The sequence below is a fragment of the Marmota monax genome, unplaced genomic scaffold (assembly GCF_021218885.2).
Source record: "Marmota monax isolate L192 unplaced genomic scaffold, Marmota_monax_Labrador192_F-V1.1 WCK01_AAM20220418_F8-fsc00059, whole genome shotgun sequence".
NCBI classification, from domain to species: domain Eukaryota; kingdom Metazoa; phylum Chordata; class Mammalia; order Rodentia; family Sciuridae; genus Marmota; species Marmota monax.
The window spans coordinates 4,994,340-5,015,196 of NW_026693595.1; the positions used below are offsets into that span (position 1 = coordinate 4,994,340).

The window sequence follows — 20,857 nt, forward strand, 5'->3', positions numbered from 1 at the left end:
TGAATCCAGGGATGTATAACCATTGAGCCACATCCCCTACCCTTTTCATAGTTGCTGATGCTGACCTTGAGGCTGAACTTGGAACTCATGATCCTCCTGCCTTAGCCTCCTGAGCTTCATTTATTTTTGTCTATGTTTTCTTCAAAATCTTTTTTCTTTTAGTTGTAATTGAACACAATCTTTATTTATTTATTTTTATATGGTGCTGGGGCTCGAACCCAGTGCCTTGCCCATGCTAGGTGGGTGCTCTACCGCTGAGTCACAACCCCAGCTCCTCTTTATTTAATATCTTTTTTTTTTTAAAAAATATTTTATTTTTTAGTTTTTGGCGGATACAACATCGTAGTTTGTATGTGGTGCTGAGGATTGAACCCAGGTCGCACGCATGCCAGGCGAGAGCGCTACCGCTTGAGCCACATCGCCAGCCCCTATTTAATATCTTGATAAGATTTTATATTTTGGTTGACAGTTCTTGAGGACTTTTTATTTATTCCTAGGTAACATTTTTTGACGCAACCGAGATGTTATCTGTATATTTACTTTCTTTACAACAAAATAAGGTAAATTGACATTATACCCTAATTCAGTATACCTTTTTAAAAATAACATTATTATACTTAACAAAGTTATTTCTTAGCATTATCTACTAGGAAAAAAATTACTAGTAAACATAAAAAGGGGATCTGGGTTACTAGTAATTCTGGAAATACAAATTAACAATAACACAAGGAGATACTGTTGTACACATATCAAATTGGCATAAATTTAAAATTTTGATACTAAGCATCAGAAAGGATGCAGAGCACAGAATCGGTAATATGTTGCTGAGTGAAGGGAGGATAACTATACCTCTGGAAAAAGTTTCATGCTATATAGGAAAATTGAAGATGCACACACCTGATTTCTTTTTGCATACACCTGATTTCTTTTATTGATATATATACCTAACAGAAATGCACATATGTACCAAGAGACACATATAACAGTGTTTATACCAATATTGCTTACAACAGGAAAAATGTGAATTAACTCAAATGTCTTAACATTAGAAAAGATAAAGAAACTATGTTATGTAATTCCATAGAATAATATAAAATGAACTTTTGTAACAACATGAGTCAATCTCCCAAACTTTATAAAAATGAAAAAAGAGATGCAAAATAGTATGCATACTGCAAGTCTATTCACATACAGTTCAAAATCAAATCCTTACTTAGCACTGATTTTCAAATGGTTTTATAAATTAAAAATAAATATATGTCCACTTATGGAGCTATAAAGAAAACATGGTAAAATTCTAACATTTGAAATCTATGTGAAGACTATATAAAGGTTCACTGTACTACTTTGCTACCTTTCTGTAGGTTTGAAATGTTTCAAAATAAAAAGATAGGAAAGTTTAAGAATCAGACAAAGTGAATTTATATTGTTTAGTAGTAGTAAAATGACAAAGGAAATAATTATCAAAATTCAGGTTAGAGATGGACGTGGTGGCGCACGCCTGTAATCACAGCAGCTTGGGAGGCTGAGGAACGAGGATCATGAGTTTGAAGCCAGCCTCAGCAATTTAGTGAGGCGCTAAGCAGTTCACTGAGACCCTGTTTCTAATTAAACACAAAATAGGGCTGGGGATGTGGCTCAGTGGTCAAGTGCCCCTGAGTTCAATCCCTGGCAACCCATTCCCGCTGCCCCCCCAAAAATTCAGTGTTAGTGCCAACTCTGGGAAGAAGGATGAACTTGTGATGATGAGGGAGAGCTTCTTGGGGAGTTTCTGGTCCCAGCAGTTTCTTCATGCAGGTCTAAGTGTAAAACTCTCTTTTATAATTATTGAGTAAACTGTACATATAAATTTTATGCATTTTTCCTGGATATATAGTTCTCAAGAGGAAAAAGGTACAACAGTGTGAAGAGGTAAATAAAAATGCTTTCAAAGGAAAATTGCTATACATTATTATAAAAAAATAAAGTAAGGGAGCATTTGTGAAGAGGACTGTTTACTGATTTTTAATATTATTTATAATAATATCATTTTTACATGAGATAGTTCTTACATAACCACCAATTCTGAGTCTCATTTATTTTGATAACAAATACATTTATATATTTAGGTAATACATTCTTGAATTTCTTTTCTTTTTTTTTTTTTTAAGAGAGAGGTGAGAGAGAGAGACAGAATTTTTAATATTTATTTTTTAGTTTTCGGCGGACACGACATCTTTGTTTGTATGTGGTGCTGAGGATCGAACCCGGGCCGCGTGCATGCCAGGCGAGTGCGCTACCGCTTGAGCCACATCCCCAGCCCCGGTAATATATTCTTTTAAATAATTCTCATGACCTACAACAGGATACCACAATATGTATTTTGGCAGATATTATTCTAATTTATATAACCTAAAAAATTTGTTATAAAAAACTCTGGATGAAAGCTTTATAATGTTTGATAATTATTCAAATATTTTACACAGTTTATATTTTTCTTACATATATTTTATGTATTTTCTATAGTTTTTCTTATTTCCTCATTAGGATTTCACAATATTTTTTGTGAGCCCCTCAAAGGCAAAAGTTGGTCAAAATTTCACATTCTTTAACTTGAGTCATTAATCCACTTGATTATTATCTGTATCATCTAAATAAATATCAAAATCTAAATCAGCATCACTTTCTTCATGGCTTTTGCAGTTTCTTGTATGTTTGTAACTTTCATTATTTTCAGTCTTTTCTGGATCTTTATTAAACCTAAAGATAGAAGAAAAAAAATTCTAATTATTTCTCAACCATGCAGTTCAGTTGAAGAGACCTTTACTACTACATTTCTTTCCTTTTTTTAAAAAAAATACTGTTTTAGTTGTAGAAGGACACAATACCTTTATTCATTTATTTTTTTATCTTTATGTGGTGCTATGGATTGAATCCAGTGCCTCACATGTGTGAGGCAAGCACTCTACCACACTGAGCTGCAGCCCTAGCCCACCACTACATTTCTTTCTTTTTCTTTTTTTGTGGTGCTGGGGACCACCACTACATTTCTTAAAGGAGCTTAACAAAGTAAGTACAGAGAACAGGTTCTTGAAAACTAACTTAGGATTCAACTAATTATAATACTGTTGCAATAGAATAGGCTCTAAGAAATTAATAAAAGGTATCCATTGAAGGAAAGTTGTTACATAATGAGCAATTCTTTTTCAATAAATGTGAACCTCATAGCTAAACATCTGATTTTCTTAAAAACAAAGAGTCCCTTTTATTGTAATAATAGAAAAATTTAACAAAATAGTGACTCTTTTCCTATAGGTAGAAAAATGTCTACATTAGTGTGATAGGTTGTAACTTCAGACAATAGTTACTTAATGTCTCAATAAAAGAAAATTTAGCCTGGTGCAGTGACACACCCTGGTAATCCTGGTGGCTTAGGAGGCTAAGGCAGGAAGATCATGAGTTCAAAGACAGCCTCAGCAAAAAGTGAGGTGCTAAGCAACTCAGTGAGACCCTGTCTCTAAATAAAATACAAAATAGGGCTGGGGATGTGTCTCAGTGGTTGAGTGTCCCCGAGTTCAATCCCCAGTAACCCCCCTACTCCAAAAAACAAAAGTTCATATATCAATTACTAAGAATAAAATCTAAATGTAAAAGGAAATACTCACGGAATAACAATGTCTTCTTTCTTTCCACATTTTGCACAAACTTCAAGCTCAGAGGCACATGGTCTACACATTATGTGGTAAGAATCCTTCACTGTCTTTTGTAAACATTTAACACTAAAAGTGAAAGGGAAAAATAAAATATTAACTTTTACTAATTAAGATTCAGTTGATGAACTAAGGGTATAACTAAATGAATGGATGAGAATCTAAAAATCAAAACTCTTACATTTCAATCTCAGATATTTATTTTATATCATTTTAAAATTACATATACAGCTTTTCTACATAACAGTTACAGCTGCAGAGTAGTACTTGATGTTTATCTACTTTCTTAAAGCTTTCTAAGTGTTATTAAAACATATCAGCTGGGTGTGGTAGCGCACGCCTGTAATCCCAGTGGTTCAAGGCTGAGACAAGAGGATCACCAGTTCAAAGCGAGCCTTAGCAACTTAGTAAGGTACTAAGCAACTCAGTGAGACCCTGTCTCTAAATAAAATACAAAATAGGGCTGGGGATGTGGCTCAGTGGTTGAGTGCCCCTGAGTTCAATCCCTGGTCAAAAAAGAAAAAAAAAAAAAAACAATATACAAAATCAATTGCATTTCTATACACTACCAACAAAACAATTCAAAAAATAATAAACTACTTAGGAATAAATTCAAGTAAAGAAATATAAGACCATTACACTAAACATCACTACAAAACATCACTGAAAGAAACTAAAGACCTAACGATCTGGAAAGATTCCCATATTTATAGAATAGAACACTTAATATAGGCAAGAAGGCAATACTCCCCGTATTAACGTAGAGACTCAATGGCATTATAAAAATTCTGCCTGGCTTTTTTTTTTTTCTTTCACAAATTGGCAGGATAAGGTGTTTCCGTAGTGTAGTGGTTATCACGTTCGCCTCATAAATTGGCAGGATAATCCTACAGTTCATACAGGGAAACTTTATTTTACTGTGCTTTGTTTTATTGTGCTTCACAGATACTGTTACTTACAAATTGAAGGTTTGTGGCAACCCTGGGTCAAGCACATAGTGTCTCTGTGTCACATTTTGGTAATTTCTATAAAATTTCAAACTTTTTCATTATACTTATATTTGGTGTGGTGATCTGGTTTTGGACATCTTTGATGTAATGATGGCAATTGTGTGGGGATGCCAACCATAGTACCAATATAAAACAACAAACTGAAATGATAAATATTGTGTAAGTTCTGACTGCTCCACTAATGAGTTATTCCCTGTCTCACTTCTCTTCTTCAGGTCCCCTAACTCCATGAGACACAAGAGTATTGAAATTAGGCCAATTAATAACCCCAAAATGGCCTCGAACTGTTCAAGTAAAAAGAAAAGTCACAGCTCTTTCACTTTAAATCAAAAGCTAGAAATCATTAAGCCTTTTTTAGTGAGGAAGACATGGAAAGCTGACCTGATTGAAAGGTAGGCCTCTTGTACCAGTTAGCCAAGTTACGAACATAAAGAACAAGTTCTTAAAGGAAATTAAGATTAATACTCCAGTGAACACAGGAATAAGAAAGTGACTCAGCCTTATGGCTGTTACAGAAAATGCTTGAGTGGTCTCGATAGAAGACAAACCAGCCATAAAACTCCCCCATCCCAAAACCTGCTTTTTGCAAGGCCCTAACCTGCTTCAATTCTATGACAGTTCAAAGAGGTGAGGAAACTGCAAAAGAAGTTTGAAGCTGGCAGAAAATGGTTCCTGAGGTTTAAGGAAAGAAGCCACCTCCTTAACATAAAAGTTCAAGGGGCAGCAGCAAGTGCTGATGCAGAAACCATAGCAAATTATGCAGAAGATCCAGCAAAAATAATTGACTACAAAAGCTATGACAAACACCAGATTGTTTTCTCCTTCTCCTTCTTCTTCTTTATTGGTATTATGAATTGAACCCAGGGACACTTAACCCACTGAGCCACAGCCTCAGCCCTTTTTATTTTTTATTTTGAGACAAGATCTCACTAAGTTGCTCACTAAATTGCTGAGGCCGGTTTTAAACTGTCATCCTCCTGTCTTAGCCTAGTGTCGCTGGGGTTATATGCGCCACCACAGTGCCAGGCCAGATTGTCAACATAGACAAAACAGTCTCATACTGGAAGATGCCATTTATGACTTTCATAGCAGAAGAGGAGGAGCCAGTACCTGGCTTCAGAGCTTCAGAGAACAGGTTGAGTCTCTTTTTAGAGCCTAATGCAACCAGTGACTTTAAGTTGAGGTCAATACTCACTTATCATTCCAAAAATCCTAGGTCCCTAAAGAATTATACTAAATCTACTCTGCCTGTGCTCTATAAATGGCATTAGAAAGCCTGGTGACAGCACAACTGTTTACAAGAGGATTACTGAATATTTCAGGCCTACTATTGAGACCTATTGCTCAGAAAAAATAAAAATAAAAAAAAGATTTCTTTCAAAATACTACTGCTCATCAACATTGCACCTGTTCACTAGAGAATGTTGACAAAAGTGTAAAGGAGACTTTTGTTGTTTTCATGCCCACTAACACAGCATTCATTCTGTAGCCCATATAAGAAGGAGACATTTCAACTTTCAACCCCTATTATTAAAGAAATACATTTCATAAGGCTACAGCTGCCACAGATGGTGATTCCTCTGATGGAACTAGGTAAAAGTAAATTGAAATCCTTCTGGAGAGGAGTTACCATTTTAGATGCCATTAAGAACATGGTTAATTGGAGTTCAAAATATTGCATTAATAGCTGTATGGAAGAAGTTGACTGCAACCCTTATGGACACTTTGAGGAGTTTAAGTGGAAAAAGCAACGCAGATGTGGCAAAAATAGCAAGAGAACTAGATTTAGAACTGGAGCCTCATGATGTGACAGAACTGTTGCAATCTCATGATAAAACTTTATGGATGAGAAGTTGCTTCTAACAGATAAACAAACTGGTTTACTGAGATGGAATCTATTCCTGGTGAAGATGCTATGACTACTGTGAAAATGATAACCAAGGATTAGGAACATTGTGAAAATGATAACCAAAGATTGAGTGTCACATAAACTTAGATGATAAAGCCGTTCCAGGGTATGAGAGGACTGACTCCAATTTTGAAAGTTGCTTATCTCTGGGTAAAATGCTATCAAACAGCACTGCATGCTTCAGAGAAATCTTTTGTGAAATCAGGGGTCAGTCAATTCAGCAAATTTCCTTGTCTTAAGAAACTGGCACAGCTGCCCTAACCTTCTGCTCCCATCATCTTGACTGGTTAGAAGACATCAATATTAAAAGAAGACCCTCCACCAGCAAAAAAGACCACGAGTTGCTGAAGGCTTATGTGATCATTAGGGTTTTTTTAATACAAAGAAGTAGTTTATTTTTATTGGTTCTTTTTAGTTATGCATGACAGCAGAGTCCATTTTGATAAAATTATACATGCATGAAATATATCTTATTCTAATTAGGGTCCCAGTCTTGTGAATGTACATCATGGTGGGATTCACTATGCGGTATTCATATGTGTACACAGGAAAGTTATGTCAGATTCTTCCCGTTGTTTTTCCCATTCCTATCCCTGATCCCTTCCCTCATTCCCCTTTGTCTAATCAAAACAACTCCTACTCCGCCCCCCTACCACATCCCCCACCATTGTGGGTTAGCTTCTACATATCAGAGAAAACATCTGCCCTTTGGTCTTTTGGGATTGGCTTATTTCACTTAGCCTGATAGTCTCCAGATCAACCCATTTACTGGCAAATGTCATAAAGTCATATTTCTTTAGGGATGAGTAATATTCCATTGTGTATATATACACCACAATTTCTTTATCCATTCATCTGTTGATGGGCACCTAGGTTGGCTCCATAGGTTAATATTGTGAATTGTGCAACTATAAACATTGATGTGGCTGTGTCACTGTAGTATGCTGGTTTTAACTCCTTTGGATATATACTGAGGAGTGGGATAACTGGGTGAAATGGTGATTCCATTAAGAAGTACTTTTTAATTAAAGCATGTACAATGTTTTTCTAGATGTAATGGTATTGTACACTTAACAGACTACCATACAGTATAAGCATAACTTTTACCTGGAAAACCAAAAAATATGTGTGACTCATTTTATGGTAATATTTGCTTTGTTGTAGTAGACCATAACTGAGCCCACAATATCTCCAAGGCACCTGAAGAAATACTAGGCACTCAAGAGAGCCAAAACAGTGTTGAAAAGGAAATATAAAATGGGAGGATTCATATTCCAGATTTCAAAACACACTACAAACCTACAGTAAACCGGACTGTTTAATACTGGCAAAGGATAGGTGTATACGTCAACAAAATAGAATTCAGTCTTGAAATAAACCCTCACATTTTGATCAAATATTTTTTGACTAGGGTGCCAAGATAATGCAACAGGGAAAGAATAGTCTTTTCAAACAAATTGTGCAGGGCCAAGTAAATCTCCAGGTGCAAAAGAATGAAGTTTGCCTCCACACTCTGCTACTTCACACAAATTAACTCAAAATGGCTCAAAGGCCTAAATAGAAGAGCTAAACATATAAACTCTTAGGAACAAAAGTAAAGTCTAGAAGAAACTCAAGGAGAAATCTTTGCAAACTTGAGTTAGGTAAAGTATTCTTTCATATGACATTAAGAGAATAAGTGACCAAACAAAAAAGTAGGTAAATATGACAACCAAAATTAAATACTTGTGCATTAAAGAAAATTATCAGCTGGGCATGGTGGTCTACCCATAAATCCCCATTGACAAGGTCAGGAATTTGAGGCCAGCCTCAGCAACTTAGTAAGACCCCTGAAATAAAAAATAAATTTTAAAAGGCTGGTGATATATTTAGTGACAGAGCGCCACTGAGTTTAATCCCTAGTACCACAAAAACAAACAAAATCTCTGAAAAAATATTAGCAAATCAAACCCAGTAACATATATATCTTGGCCAAGTGGGGTGTATTCTGGGAAAATAAGGATAATTCAATATTTAAGAACCATTAAATACAGTTCATCAAACTAATGTTTTAAGGAAGAAAAGCCACATGATGACCTCAAGAGATACAGAAAAAGCTTCATGTAACCAGGTGCAGTGGTGCATACCTATAATTCCAGAGACTCAGAAGGCTGAGGCAGGAGGATCACAAGTTTAAGACCAGCCTCAAGAACTTAGCAAGACCCTGCCTCAAAATTAATAAAAAAAAAAAAAAAAAAAAAAAAAAAAAGCTTTATCTAACAAAATTTCACAACTATTGGTTATATAGTTTTCAGTAAACTATAATTGAATGAAATGTCCTAAGGCTTACAAAAAGTTTTCACAAAGAACCCACAGCAAATATTATACTTCATAATAAAAGACTAAATGCCTTTCCACATGATCAGGAATAGGGCAGGAATATCTGATTTCACCACTTCTTTCCAGAATAATATTGGAAGTCCTAGGCAAGTGTAATAAAACCAGAAATAGCTAACTAAATGTCAGATTGATTGGGGAAGAAGAAATCAAATTGTCTTTCATTAGGGGAAAAAAAAAATCATCACTATCTATGTAGAAAATCCAAAGAAATCTCCAAAAATGTTCTAGAAATTTAAAATGAGTTTAATAAAATCATAATATATAGGATTATTAAACAAAAGAAAACTATATTCATATGTTTCCAGCATTGGCCAATGACTTCATGTAGAAAGTAAAAAGCTGATTTTAAAAGTTATATGAAAAAGCCAAGAAACTATTACAGGCAAAATAATTAAAAAACAAGGTTGGAGGCCTCAAAATATATAATTTCAAGACTTACCAGAAAACTGCAGTACTCAGGTACATTTGTGAAGTGACAGATGCATAGACCAATGAAACAGAATAGTATCCAGAAACAAACCCATACTGTATGTGTGTGTGTGTATGTGTGTGTGTGTATATAAATATATATATATATATATATATATATATATATATATATATATATATATATATATAAAATTGACTGATTTTCAACACAGTACAAAGACCATTGAATAAAGAAAGAATGGTCTTTTCAACAGAAGATGCATAAACAATCAGACATCCCTAAAATCAAAAGAAAATAAATTATAAACACAACAGAATCATACAACTTGGAGGAGAAAACATAGGTGAAACTATTTGTGATTCTTAGCTATGATAATAAAACCATGATCCATAATCATGATTTATTAGATTGGACCTTCATCAAGATAAAACTTTCTCCTCTTCAAGGACACTTGGTGTCTCCCACTTGAGTCCATGAATTTGAGACCAGCCTGGGCAATACAGCCAGACCCCATCTCAAAAAACAAACAAAAGACAAAAGACACTAAAAGAGATTGAAAAAACAAACAAACAAAATAAGCCAGATATTGGCAGAAAATATGTGCAAAACAGATTTGATTCATATCCATAATATACAAAGAGTTTTCGAAACTCAGTAATAACAAGATAAAACATGATTTCAAGGTCTTAACAGAAAGTTCAAAGAAAGATATGAAATGAACACATGAAAAGATGCTTGTCTTCACTGTTCATTAAGGAAATGTAAATCAAAATTGCAATGAGAGATCTATTCATTTGTGGCTAAATAAAGGGGAAACTGAAACAAAAAGCAAAAACTTAACAATTCTTAGTGCTGACCAGGACGCAGAACTGGAACTCCTACTCCCTGCTGGTGGGAATGCAAAAGGTACAACCACTTTGGAAAACAGTTTGGAATACACATACCCTTCACATACAACCCAGCAATCTCACTACTAAATATTTACTCAAGAAAAATAAAACTATATTCACACAAAATGCAGTATATGAATGTTTATGGCAGCATGATATACAATTGCTAACACTTGAATATCCCTCCACAGATGAGTAAATGAACAGTCTGTGTTACACCCTTACAATAGAACACTGCTTGGCAATAAAATGGATCTCTATACTAATTCACACAATGTGGATGAATCTCAAATCACTATGGTAAACTAAAGAAGCTATACTCAAAACTCTACATACTATATGATTCTACATAGAGGACATTCAGGAAAGGTAAAAGTGTAGGGAAGGAAAACAGCAGTACTTGCCAGGGCTGGCAGTGAGCAGGAGTCTCTATAAAGTGATATGTATACAACTAGAGATATGAAAAATTGTGTTCTATATATGTAATAAGAATTGTAATGTATTCTGCTGATATATATATATATATATATATATATATATATATATATATATATAAATAAAGTGGTATGAAAAATGTCTTGGGTAATGGAAATGTTTTATAGACATATGTTTTTATTACAACATTACGGTTATACATAGAGTAGGGTTCATTTTGACAAAATCAAGCATGCGATTTTCTCTGTTTTAGTTCCTATTATTCCTCCCTTCTTTTCTCCCCTCCTCTCTCCCCCATTCTCCTTTCTCTACCAATCTTCCTTTTATTTATTTATTTATTTATTTTTGATTGATGCTTTTTACATATACAGAAAGGTAGAATTCCCTTTGGTTATTTACATATACACACAGCATGATACAGCATAATTTTGTTAAATTAATCACAGAGGAAATGTTTTAAATTTTGACTGTGATGTTGTTCTTACAACTATATACATTTGTGTGTGTTAGAATTTAAACTGTGTGCTACAAAGGGTGAATTTTGCTGTACATAAATTATACTTCAAGAGCCCCAAATGGGAAAAATTTTAAACAAAACCCAAAACCTCTTTGATATATGGATTTAAATGAAAATAATTATTAAAAATGTCTGGGTTGAATTATTTTGGTATACTTGTGTTTTAGTGTACCAAAAAGCTTTACTTAGTTACTCTGCAATAAAAAATAGATCAACAATTTCTAAACCATTAGAATGAACATGGAATTAAGTTCTAATAATTCAAATGGATTAGAAAAATCTTCACAATGCTTTTTGCCTTCAATATTTTTAAAAGTTTTAAAATAATGTTAAAATCTCTCTTGGTTAGGTTCATCTGAGGCTTCAAAAGAAATCAGAATCTGGTTACATACTAGAGACTCCTGGGGAAAACAAATCCTTAATTGCTAATTTGAGGATAAAACTGTATTAGCAGCAGAGCTGGTGTTAAAATTTACATATAAAAAAGGTTTAAAATGGCTAACTTGTTTTGGAGTCTGGAGTCAAAAGGTCCTAGTTCTCTAGCCCATCTACTCCTAAGAATCTAAACACTTGCATAGTTTATTAAAATGCAGATTCCTGGACTCCCTGAATTATTTAGGTAACCAGAATCTTGGGAATAGGTCCCAAGGATCCGTTTGATAAACTCTTCAAGAAATTCTTATGCTTACAACCTTTGAGAAGTCTTGACCAATATCAAAATAATATTGCCTTCATACTCAAGTTTTACAGTGATCCTATTGCTCATTGAGACTACAATAGCCAATTCTGAGAACAGAATGAATTCTATTGTTGAAAGCAACTATGCTATTCTCAAATTTAAACTTTTTCTGAAAATCATTTGTATTTTGTTAGGATAGAAGTTCTGACTACACACACACACACATCTCACAGTAAAGCAAATGTGCACAATTACGTTGACATTTTGTCCTTTTTTAAAATAAATATGACATGCTTGTGAAAATATGAATTATAAAATTTTACTTTCCCTATCACAAAAGTAAGTGGCACCTTGGTATGCCTCTTTCAAACCTTTAAATCCAGGCTTTCCCTGAAGAGTATAGTGAGAGGCTTTCTAAACATGTAACTGAATGCTGTGTTCTCCTCTTGCTGAGTGCAAAGCCCATGAGCACAACCAGAAGATAAAAGCATGGAGAGAGGTTTATTAATTGCAGCAAGTAAGATGACAGAGAGAGAGGGATTCATTGAGGAAACCTACACTTATACATAGGAAAGCATGTGGAGGGGGCTAGTACCTTCCTGAGCATGCTCAGTTTAGGTACATATTCCTGAGCATATTCAGTTCAAGATTATTCATCACATATTCCAAAAGGAAGATGGCAGACACATTTTTTGTGTGTGTCTCCAAAGAGTCTTAGCTGAAACAAAAAGGAACAAACTTTGTGTATATGTGTGTGTGTGTGTGTGTGTGTGTGTGTGTGTGTGTGGCAGGGAGGTGCTGGGGATCCAGGACTTCTCACTTGCTAGTCAAGTGTTTTACCACTAAGCGATACCCCAAGCCCATTTTATTTGTTGTTTTTAATCTTGAGACAGCGTTTGGCTAAATTAACCAGGGTTGCCTTGAACTTGTTACCCTCCCTCCTCCTGCTTCAACCTACTGAATAGCTGGGATTACAGCTATATGACACCTTGCCTGGCTGAAAATTTTGAAGGTATTTTAAGTTTTCTAAAGGGACAGCAGTTCCCCCGCCCCTATAAGTATAGGAGGTTACTGTTAAAGGTAGCAGTTTTTGGCTAGCAAAAATAACAGTTTCTGCATTATTTTTCCACCTCAACATTACACTTATCTATCCAAATAATCTTGATCTTAAATATGAGAATGGTTTAGCAGGGTGTAGTGATGCACACCTGTAATCCCAGTGGCTTGGGAGGTTGAGACAGGAGAATGGAGAGTTCAAAGCCACCCGCAGCAACTGCAAGGCACTAAGCAACTCAGTGAAATCCTGTCTCTAAATAAAAATACAAAATAGGGCTGCACGGATGTGGCTTAGTGGTCAAGTACCTCTGAGTTTAATCCCTGGTACCAAAAAAAAAAAAAAAAAAAAAAAAGAGAGAATGGTTTAGACATAATTTTAATAAGAACTATACATTCCAAGTAGTCACAAAACCTATAAAGTGTTATAAAATACCTTTTAAAAAAATCTATAAATTCTTTAATCACTCCAGGATATTTTCTTTCCTTATAGAATCCATGAAGGAATAACTTTAAATTAACTCTAAGTAGGGCTGGGGGAATGGCTTAGTGGTAGAGCACTAGGGATTCCATTCCCAGCACCAAAAAATAACACCTAAATATTAAATTTTTCCTTGAAAATGGCTACATTTGAAAATTCCCCCACCCTTAAAAAAATTCAGAGATGTTAAATAGTAGTTTTGACTTCATTTCTTGGGGAAAAACAATTTGCAGAAACAATCATTTGAACAATCATGATCATGCCTATACTACAACTAATAATTTTGGTGGAATATACGGTCAAAGAAAAATACAGATCACTTCTACAAACCATGTTTACTGACAAGGGAGATAGTAATACATTTTTAAAAAATGGTACTGTATTTTTTTATAATGAAAAACATAAAAGAAAAATTAAATGAAGCTAATAAATGTTCTATATAAATATATATGTATCTATGTATGTATGCGTGTGTGTGTGTGTGTATATATATATATGTTTTTATGTGTATGGTTGGTACTGGGGATTGAACCCAGAGCCTCACTCATGCAAGGCAAGCACTCTATCACTCAGCTATCTCCCCAGTCCTGTTCATTATATTTTATGAATAAAAATTAGAGACAGAATTTGAAGTTCTTAATCGACCACCATAAGAACTAGAAAATACAATTTTTTGAAAATAAAAGAGAAAGAACACTACTTTGGAAAACAGGAGACCAAGCTTCTAGCCCATCTTTGACATGTCCCTGTCATATAATCATATATATATATATATATATATATATATATATTTTTTTTTTTTTTTTTTTTTTTTTTTGTGGTGCTGGGGATTGAACCCAGGGCCTTGTGCATGTGAGGCAAACACTCTACCAGCTGAGCTATATCCTCAGCCCTCACATATATCTTGCCATATAACCTTCACTTCTTTGAGTCTCATTCTTTATAATAGTACTAAAAGTGCTGACACCTTACTATTAATAATAGCAATCAATGTATTCATAACCTCTACTCAATTAAAAGTCATGTTTTAATAATAACATGACTTTTCATATTATATAATTAAACATATCAATAGTTGGACCATCTATCAGTGAGGTAAAATTTCTCCTGTACTCTTAGGATTTTCCATGGGGACAGGCTTAAAATAGATTAGTAATTGTCAGAAAGAAAATGTCTCTTGTTACAACCTTTCTGACAATGCCTTCATTTCCTGGTCATTACACTTTAACCTATACCATAATTCAGCTGCACTTGTATTATCACTTATGTGATGACGAGGTGCTTTGGTAAACAGTGGCCTGTGGTACTCCACCCTCCTGAGTACAAATAATAGACACTCAATATTGGTAGAGTTTCACAAAGTCACATTTCCTGAAGTGGCTGTAAGTCATCTATACCCAACAGAGGAAGATTCTAATACCATATTATAGGATTGCATCACATGCTACTTATAAGATGCATATAAGGAAACAATACTCTCAAATTTCAAGTACCCCGACTGTACATAGTTCCGATTCACTTCCTTATGTCTCTAGATTATGTATTTGAAAGTAAATGGAGAGGTTATACTACTTCTTATCGCAGCGGTAGATTGGATAAGAATTCTTAAGAGTGCAACATATTCACCTCTGACCAGGAACAATTTAAGGGGGAAAAAAAAAGAGAGGATGAAATTATTTAGGGCAGACAATTCTAAATCAAAAGTTGCAGCACCAATCGATGTGAACAAGTAATATTCACATACAGGTAAATGAGTAATAGAAGTAATGAAAACTCTATTTTACCTTTATAAACATGAAAGAAGACCCAAGATCTTAGGCAAGAGTAAAGTCAGGGGTTAAAGTCATTATATAATACACTCATATCAAGAGCAACCTATGACTAAAACTTCACTCCTGGATATTTTGATGCTCCTGAATGTGATGACACAACTTTCATAACACTGATTAACTTTCAGAGCATGTCTATTACAAGAAATGCTGTATTGAAAAGCACAATCACAGAGACCAATATATATAGCTTATTGCCACATACATAGTGCCACGTGGAGAAACTGATAAAACTGTAGTACTTATCATTTTTATATAAACAAGACTGTAATACACGTTTACTTTGGTAAAAGAACAACAAAAAAGTGATAACCCAGTTTCTAAGGCTAGGAGTAAAGCCACAAACCAGAATTCCAACTCTTAAAGTAGATTATAGTAAATTATCTTTCAAATTCATCTGAGTCTTTTGGTTGTTGTAGGTTAATGGAAATCTGGTTACACAATATGAAGTTTTCTAATAGGCATATTTTATAAGTGAAAATTCTGTTTTGGTTAATTTAAGATATAGAAGTGGTTCAAGTCATGGAGCATGACTTTGTATCAAACCTCTGTGATCTGATATGATATTGAAATAAAAGAGAGTAGTGAGAGACTATGATTTAAAAAAAAAAAAAATCTGAATCCTAACTGTGAATCTGCTGCTGCTAGCTGAATAGGGTAAGTCATCTAAATTTCTAAGGCCACTTCCTCATTGTTTCTAACTCTACAGCGTGGTTAATAGAATGTAATAGGTATGGCAGAGCTTTGAAAAAATGTTAAATTCAATAAAATATCAATTTAAAAAATTATATATATATATATATATATATAGTTGCAGATAGACACAATATCTTTATTTATCCATTTTTATGTGGTGCTAAGGATTGAACCTAGTGTCTCACAAATGAAAGGCAGGTGCTCTACCACTGAGCTACAGCTCCAGCCCCTCATTTTAATATCTTAATTATTCACTGATTTAAAATGCAATCTGAAAAAAGAAAAAATTGGTGTTCTCAGGTTAAAGAACAGCTATATGTGACCTCCTTAGGTCAGCTTTAAGCAGCTGAAATCTTTTCCTTTCCCTTTTACCCTGCTTCCCCAAATTGCATCAGCTTCCTGAAAATTCCCTGAAGAATTCTTGCAATAATTCTCACAATTACCATCAACAGAATATAATTTCTAATTTTAGAGGCATTCTTGCATACTGGTTTCTAACTTTTTACCGTTAAAATTCAAGTCAGAAATGATACATCATTTCAGAGCCTCAACAGTAAAACTGCATTTCCAAAATACCATTAAAGACGAATGCTCTACAACAGCAGCTATTTCTATATCCCAGAGGGCAATCCTTGCTAAAAGTACTTTATTGATCTAAGATATATTCTCTGCAATGTCATTCCTAATCCTTAATTCATGAAGTCACACTGTATTAGTGGGGGAAAGACTCCACTGCTGGGGGTGGGGGAGATGGACAGCCTTCCACAGCTGTTAACAGCAGATCTTACTATGCATATGAAGGATGGAGGCAAGGAAGGAGGTGAGGGCTAGAAAGAAGATGGACAAGAAAAAAACAACTACAGTTGTGTCTTTATTATCTTTTAATTCTGTTTGGATTCTGGAAGATGGCATGTACTACTCAACTATCTTCTTCCCAACAACCTCTGCCATCACAAACTTACCTGAATTTTCAAATAAGCTACACAGGTACACGTCTACAGAGAGAGGAACAGACTGATCACGAAAGTTTAATCTTAAATAGCCCTTTCTTCTGTTGTATTTTAGAATAATATTTTTCTTCCTAATCAATTAATTATGTCTTATAGCAGTAAATAATCAACTTTTCATTGGTCTGGTAATGTGATACTTTGTATTTATTTCTAGTAATGCATTTATTTTGATGAAAATTGTTGGGATGTCATTTGGAGTTTAAACTGGTAAAAATTTAGTGAAATATAATACGACATTTAAAATGCCAGTTCTTGTCTCTTAGTCAATAAAATATAATAAACACACTGCTATTTACTCTAAGTCTAATATCCTAAATTAATAATAAAAAATGATATTTGAAACATGGTGGTATGGGAGGTATCTGATAATGTATAAACTGAAGAGTAATCCAACTGCTACATTTAAGTGGTAAGAATAAAACAATTTATAGAAAATCAGTCTTTAGGCAGTAAACACAAATTAAACATTCTATTTTTACCAAACCTTTTATAATCTCTCTTTCTTCATGCTATTTCATTCTTAAGATACTCAACTTTGCCCATTACTCTTTAGCCATTTCCCTATAGAAATTTACAAAGTCAAGAGTCTTCTCTGGCTTGATATTACTATGATCAAGTATGAAGGCTTTGCATTTCCATTCCAATTATAAATTGTGATAAGCACCAATGCTTATCAGCATTTAGACAGTTTTTCTATTAAAGATTCTGTAATAAGGTACTTAATTTGTAGATGTCCTGATATAAATACACTCTTTAAATTCAAAGACGTTTTGAAAAAATAAGGAAAAATTCTCCACAAGGTAATTCATTTTAAAAGCATTCATTTAGTGCCAAGCATGGTGACTCATCTCATTTCCTTTGCTCATTTTCTTCCAAATAGTATGACTTTTTTGTTTCTAATGCATTGTAGAGGCAGGCCTCTCTCCCCAACCAATTGGCTTTTCCCACACTATAGTAGACATAAAAAGCAGGAGTTCTCTGGAGACAGAGCTTCAGGGAGCCTCCCGCTGCTACAGACTCACCACTTCCCCACTGGAGGTCTTGAAACAGTTAAGAGGATTAAGGCTCTCCCCACCCCACCCCAAACCACTGTCTTATTGGCCTCATATCTGAGTGTAGTTCAGATGAGAAGCAAAGATATTAAAAAGGAGAGGAGAATTTATTTGTTCAAAGTAATTAAGTTCAACTAGACAAGGGCTACACTGGGACACTCAATGAGAATAAAAACTTAGAATCAATAAGATAAAAATTGCCAATCAGGAGGTACTAAATTTTGGATGTGAGAAGCAAGGGCCTAACTTTATTCAGTAAAAAGATTTAGCTGGGCATAGTGGTGCACCTCTGTGATCTCAGCTATTTATAATTCCAGCTACTCAGGAGGCTGAGGCATGAAGATCACTGTTCAAAGACAACCTGAACAATTTAGCAAGACCCTATCTCAAAATAAAAAATAAGTTTAAAAAAGGGCTGGGATAAAGTGTCCTTAGGTTCAATCCTCAGTACTGCAATAAACACAAACAAACAAACAATACAAATAAGAAGATTTAGTAAAAAAGGAAACAGTTTCTTAGTTGTAAAAAACTAAAGCAATTGTCAGCCCACACATTTCCAGAGCAATGTAGATTCCAAGGCAGGGTATACCAATTTTTCCATTTTTTCACTTGAAATATTTTAATGATCAAAGCTATTTCCAGTGAACATTCATCTCACAGCATTTAAGTTCTGTGCTACCTTCTCCCCATTAGTGACAGTTGTTTTAACCTGTTGTGTTCATGGGACTCCTGAGTAAGCTTCTGCTTTACTAAAGAATTCTATAGCTGAAAAGTTTGAAAACCACTGACTTAAGATACAGGACAATTCACACTGGGCACTAAGGCACAGGCATCTCTAATCCCTCTAATCCTCATCACCTGTGAGGCTGAGGCAGGATCAAAAGGCCAGCCTCAGCAACTATGCAAGACCCTCAGCAACTTAATAAGATCCTGTATCAAAATAATAAACAAAAAGGGCTGTGGATATGGCTTTGTGGTAAAGTGCCCCTGAATTTGATCCCCAATACCAAAAGAAAAAAAAAAAAGAAGAAAGAAAGAAAACGGTCTCCAGATTCTGTCCAATGTCCCAGAGGGACAGAAAACTGAAATAGAAAACTTATAGGTTCAACTGTCAGCTCAGATCCCAGTCTGTTTGTGGCCTGCCACTGTTTTATAGCAGCTTTTCTTTTCTTTTTTACTACTATGGTGATGTTAATCATGAACTAATGCTGTATCCATGATGATACAGCCTTCATTCATTCATTTGCAGTTCTGGGGAATGAACCCAGGCATTCACACATGATAGGCCTACAGATTTTTTTTTTTTAAGTGGATGGCAAGAGGAAAAGAAGTAGGCTAGACATTTTAACAGAAATGTGCATTATTTGCCTACCACATTTCTAACTTAATAGAAGAAAAACGTTGCTTGGTTACCTGAAACAAAAGGCATTCAGCACCTGGAAGCAAACCTATTTAATACTTTCCATAGAAACAAATATTAGAAAACAAAGCAGGATGGTACTCAGCAGTATGTGGTAACAGCACATAGCAGACAACTTCCATGAAACAAGATGGTGACATTTGTAAAAATTAATGAAGCATCAGGCTCAGGTTGAAGAGGGGGAAAAAGTCTTTTGACTGAATAATACAATACTGAAAAATCACTATGAAAGAGGAGGAAAACATGCCTTTGCAATCTGACCAATATGCATTTGAATCTTTGTTCCCTCTACTTTTGTCCAGGATGAAACATCTAATCTCTCTAATCCCAGGATAAACAAAGAATTTCTTTCTGGCCTAAGATTGAAGAAGGGAACAAAATCTTTTAACAGTTTATATTTCAAGTACCTGGAAAAATATAAATACATATTTTAAAATATTTCTTTACTTGTTTGCTTATTTACTATTTACGTGTGCTGGGGGTTGAACCCAGGACCGTGCACATGTTAAATAGACACTCCACTAAGTATTAAAAAAACATGATTCCTTCCTCCTTCTCAAAGAGTTACACAAATCATTTTATAAGATTTCTTGCTTTTCTAATAATTCAGCTCTACATCCAAGGTTATTTATACTGCTCATAAGTGATTTGGGACAAATCAGGAATAGTAATGAACAGTTTTAATTAATCTTTGGGTTTCTTTTTCAAAAGTCAAAAATAAGGTCACTGAAAAAATAATTTTATATAAAATGGCAGACTTGCCCTGAACCACAACTTATACATTTATTAATAGTAATATTAAAATTTGAAATCTAATAGTGATCATGCCATTTAGTACCAAAGGAGATCTGGATCCCACCATAGCAGCCCTTCTACCAGGGAGTAGCAGGTACTGGCCTTAAGAGCAACTATCTAAGGAAAAATGAGTGGGGAATTCTGGTAGAGACTGATCTGACTTCTAAGTCACAGTCTATAAAATACAGGTGACTGTTGATTCTAGGGTTTTTACTTTTATGAGCCTTTCACTTTATTTCTATAAAGACCTCAAGCTTTGAATATCCAGAGCTATTTACTTATTTATTTTGTAGGGTTTGGGCTTGGTGGCAAGCACTCTATTACTGAATTACATTCCTAGCCCTTTGTAGAGCTATTTAAAATTGACTTATTACAAAGGGAAGCACCAGCTGCTTTTTATCCCCTATCCTCTCACTGCCTTCATTTAATTCCCCTTTATCAAATACAGTTTTCAACCCATCTCTCTTTCAATCAACTCAAGTTAGGACCTCTATTCTGTTTTTAAAATTCTCTGGTGATGGTCCAGGATTATTTCCAGTAACTGGGAGAGACTGCCATAATGAACACGCTTATAAAAATTCCT

The 20,857-nt window shown here is 34.5% G+C and overlaps 1 protein-coding gene across 2 annotated transcripts in view; it reads right to left on the reverse strand.

The window, feature by feature from the left end:
* Positions 1-901: 901 nt before the first annotated feature.
* The window catches only part of CUNH9orf85 (chromosome unknown C9orf85 homolog), a 60,647-nt gene continuing 40,691 nt past the window's right edge, over positions 902-20,857 (reverse strand). For both annotated transcript variants that reach the window (XM_058584011.1, XM_046459466.2), the window contains 2 exons: positions 3,645-3,758; positions 902-2,739 (listed from right to left, as the gene is read on the reverse strand). In XM_058584011.1, the coding sequence (XP_058439994.1) occupies positions 2,601-2,739; positions 3,645-3,758 (253 nt within the window). In that variant the 3' untranslated portion in view covers positions 902-2,600. The remainder of the gene's footprint in view (positions 2,740-3,644; positions 3,759-20,857) is intronic.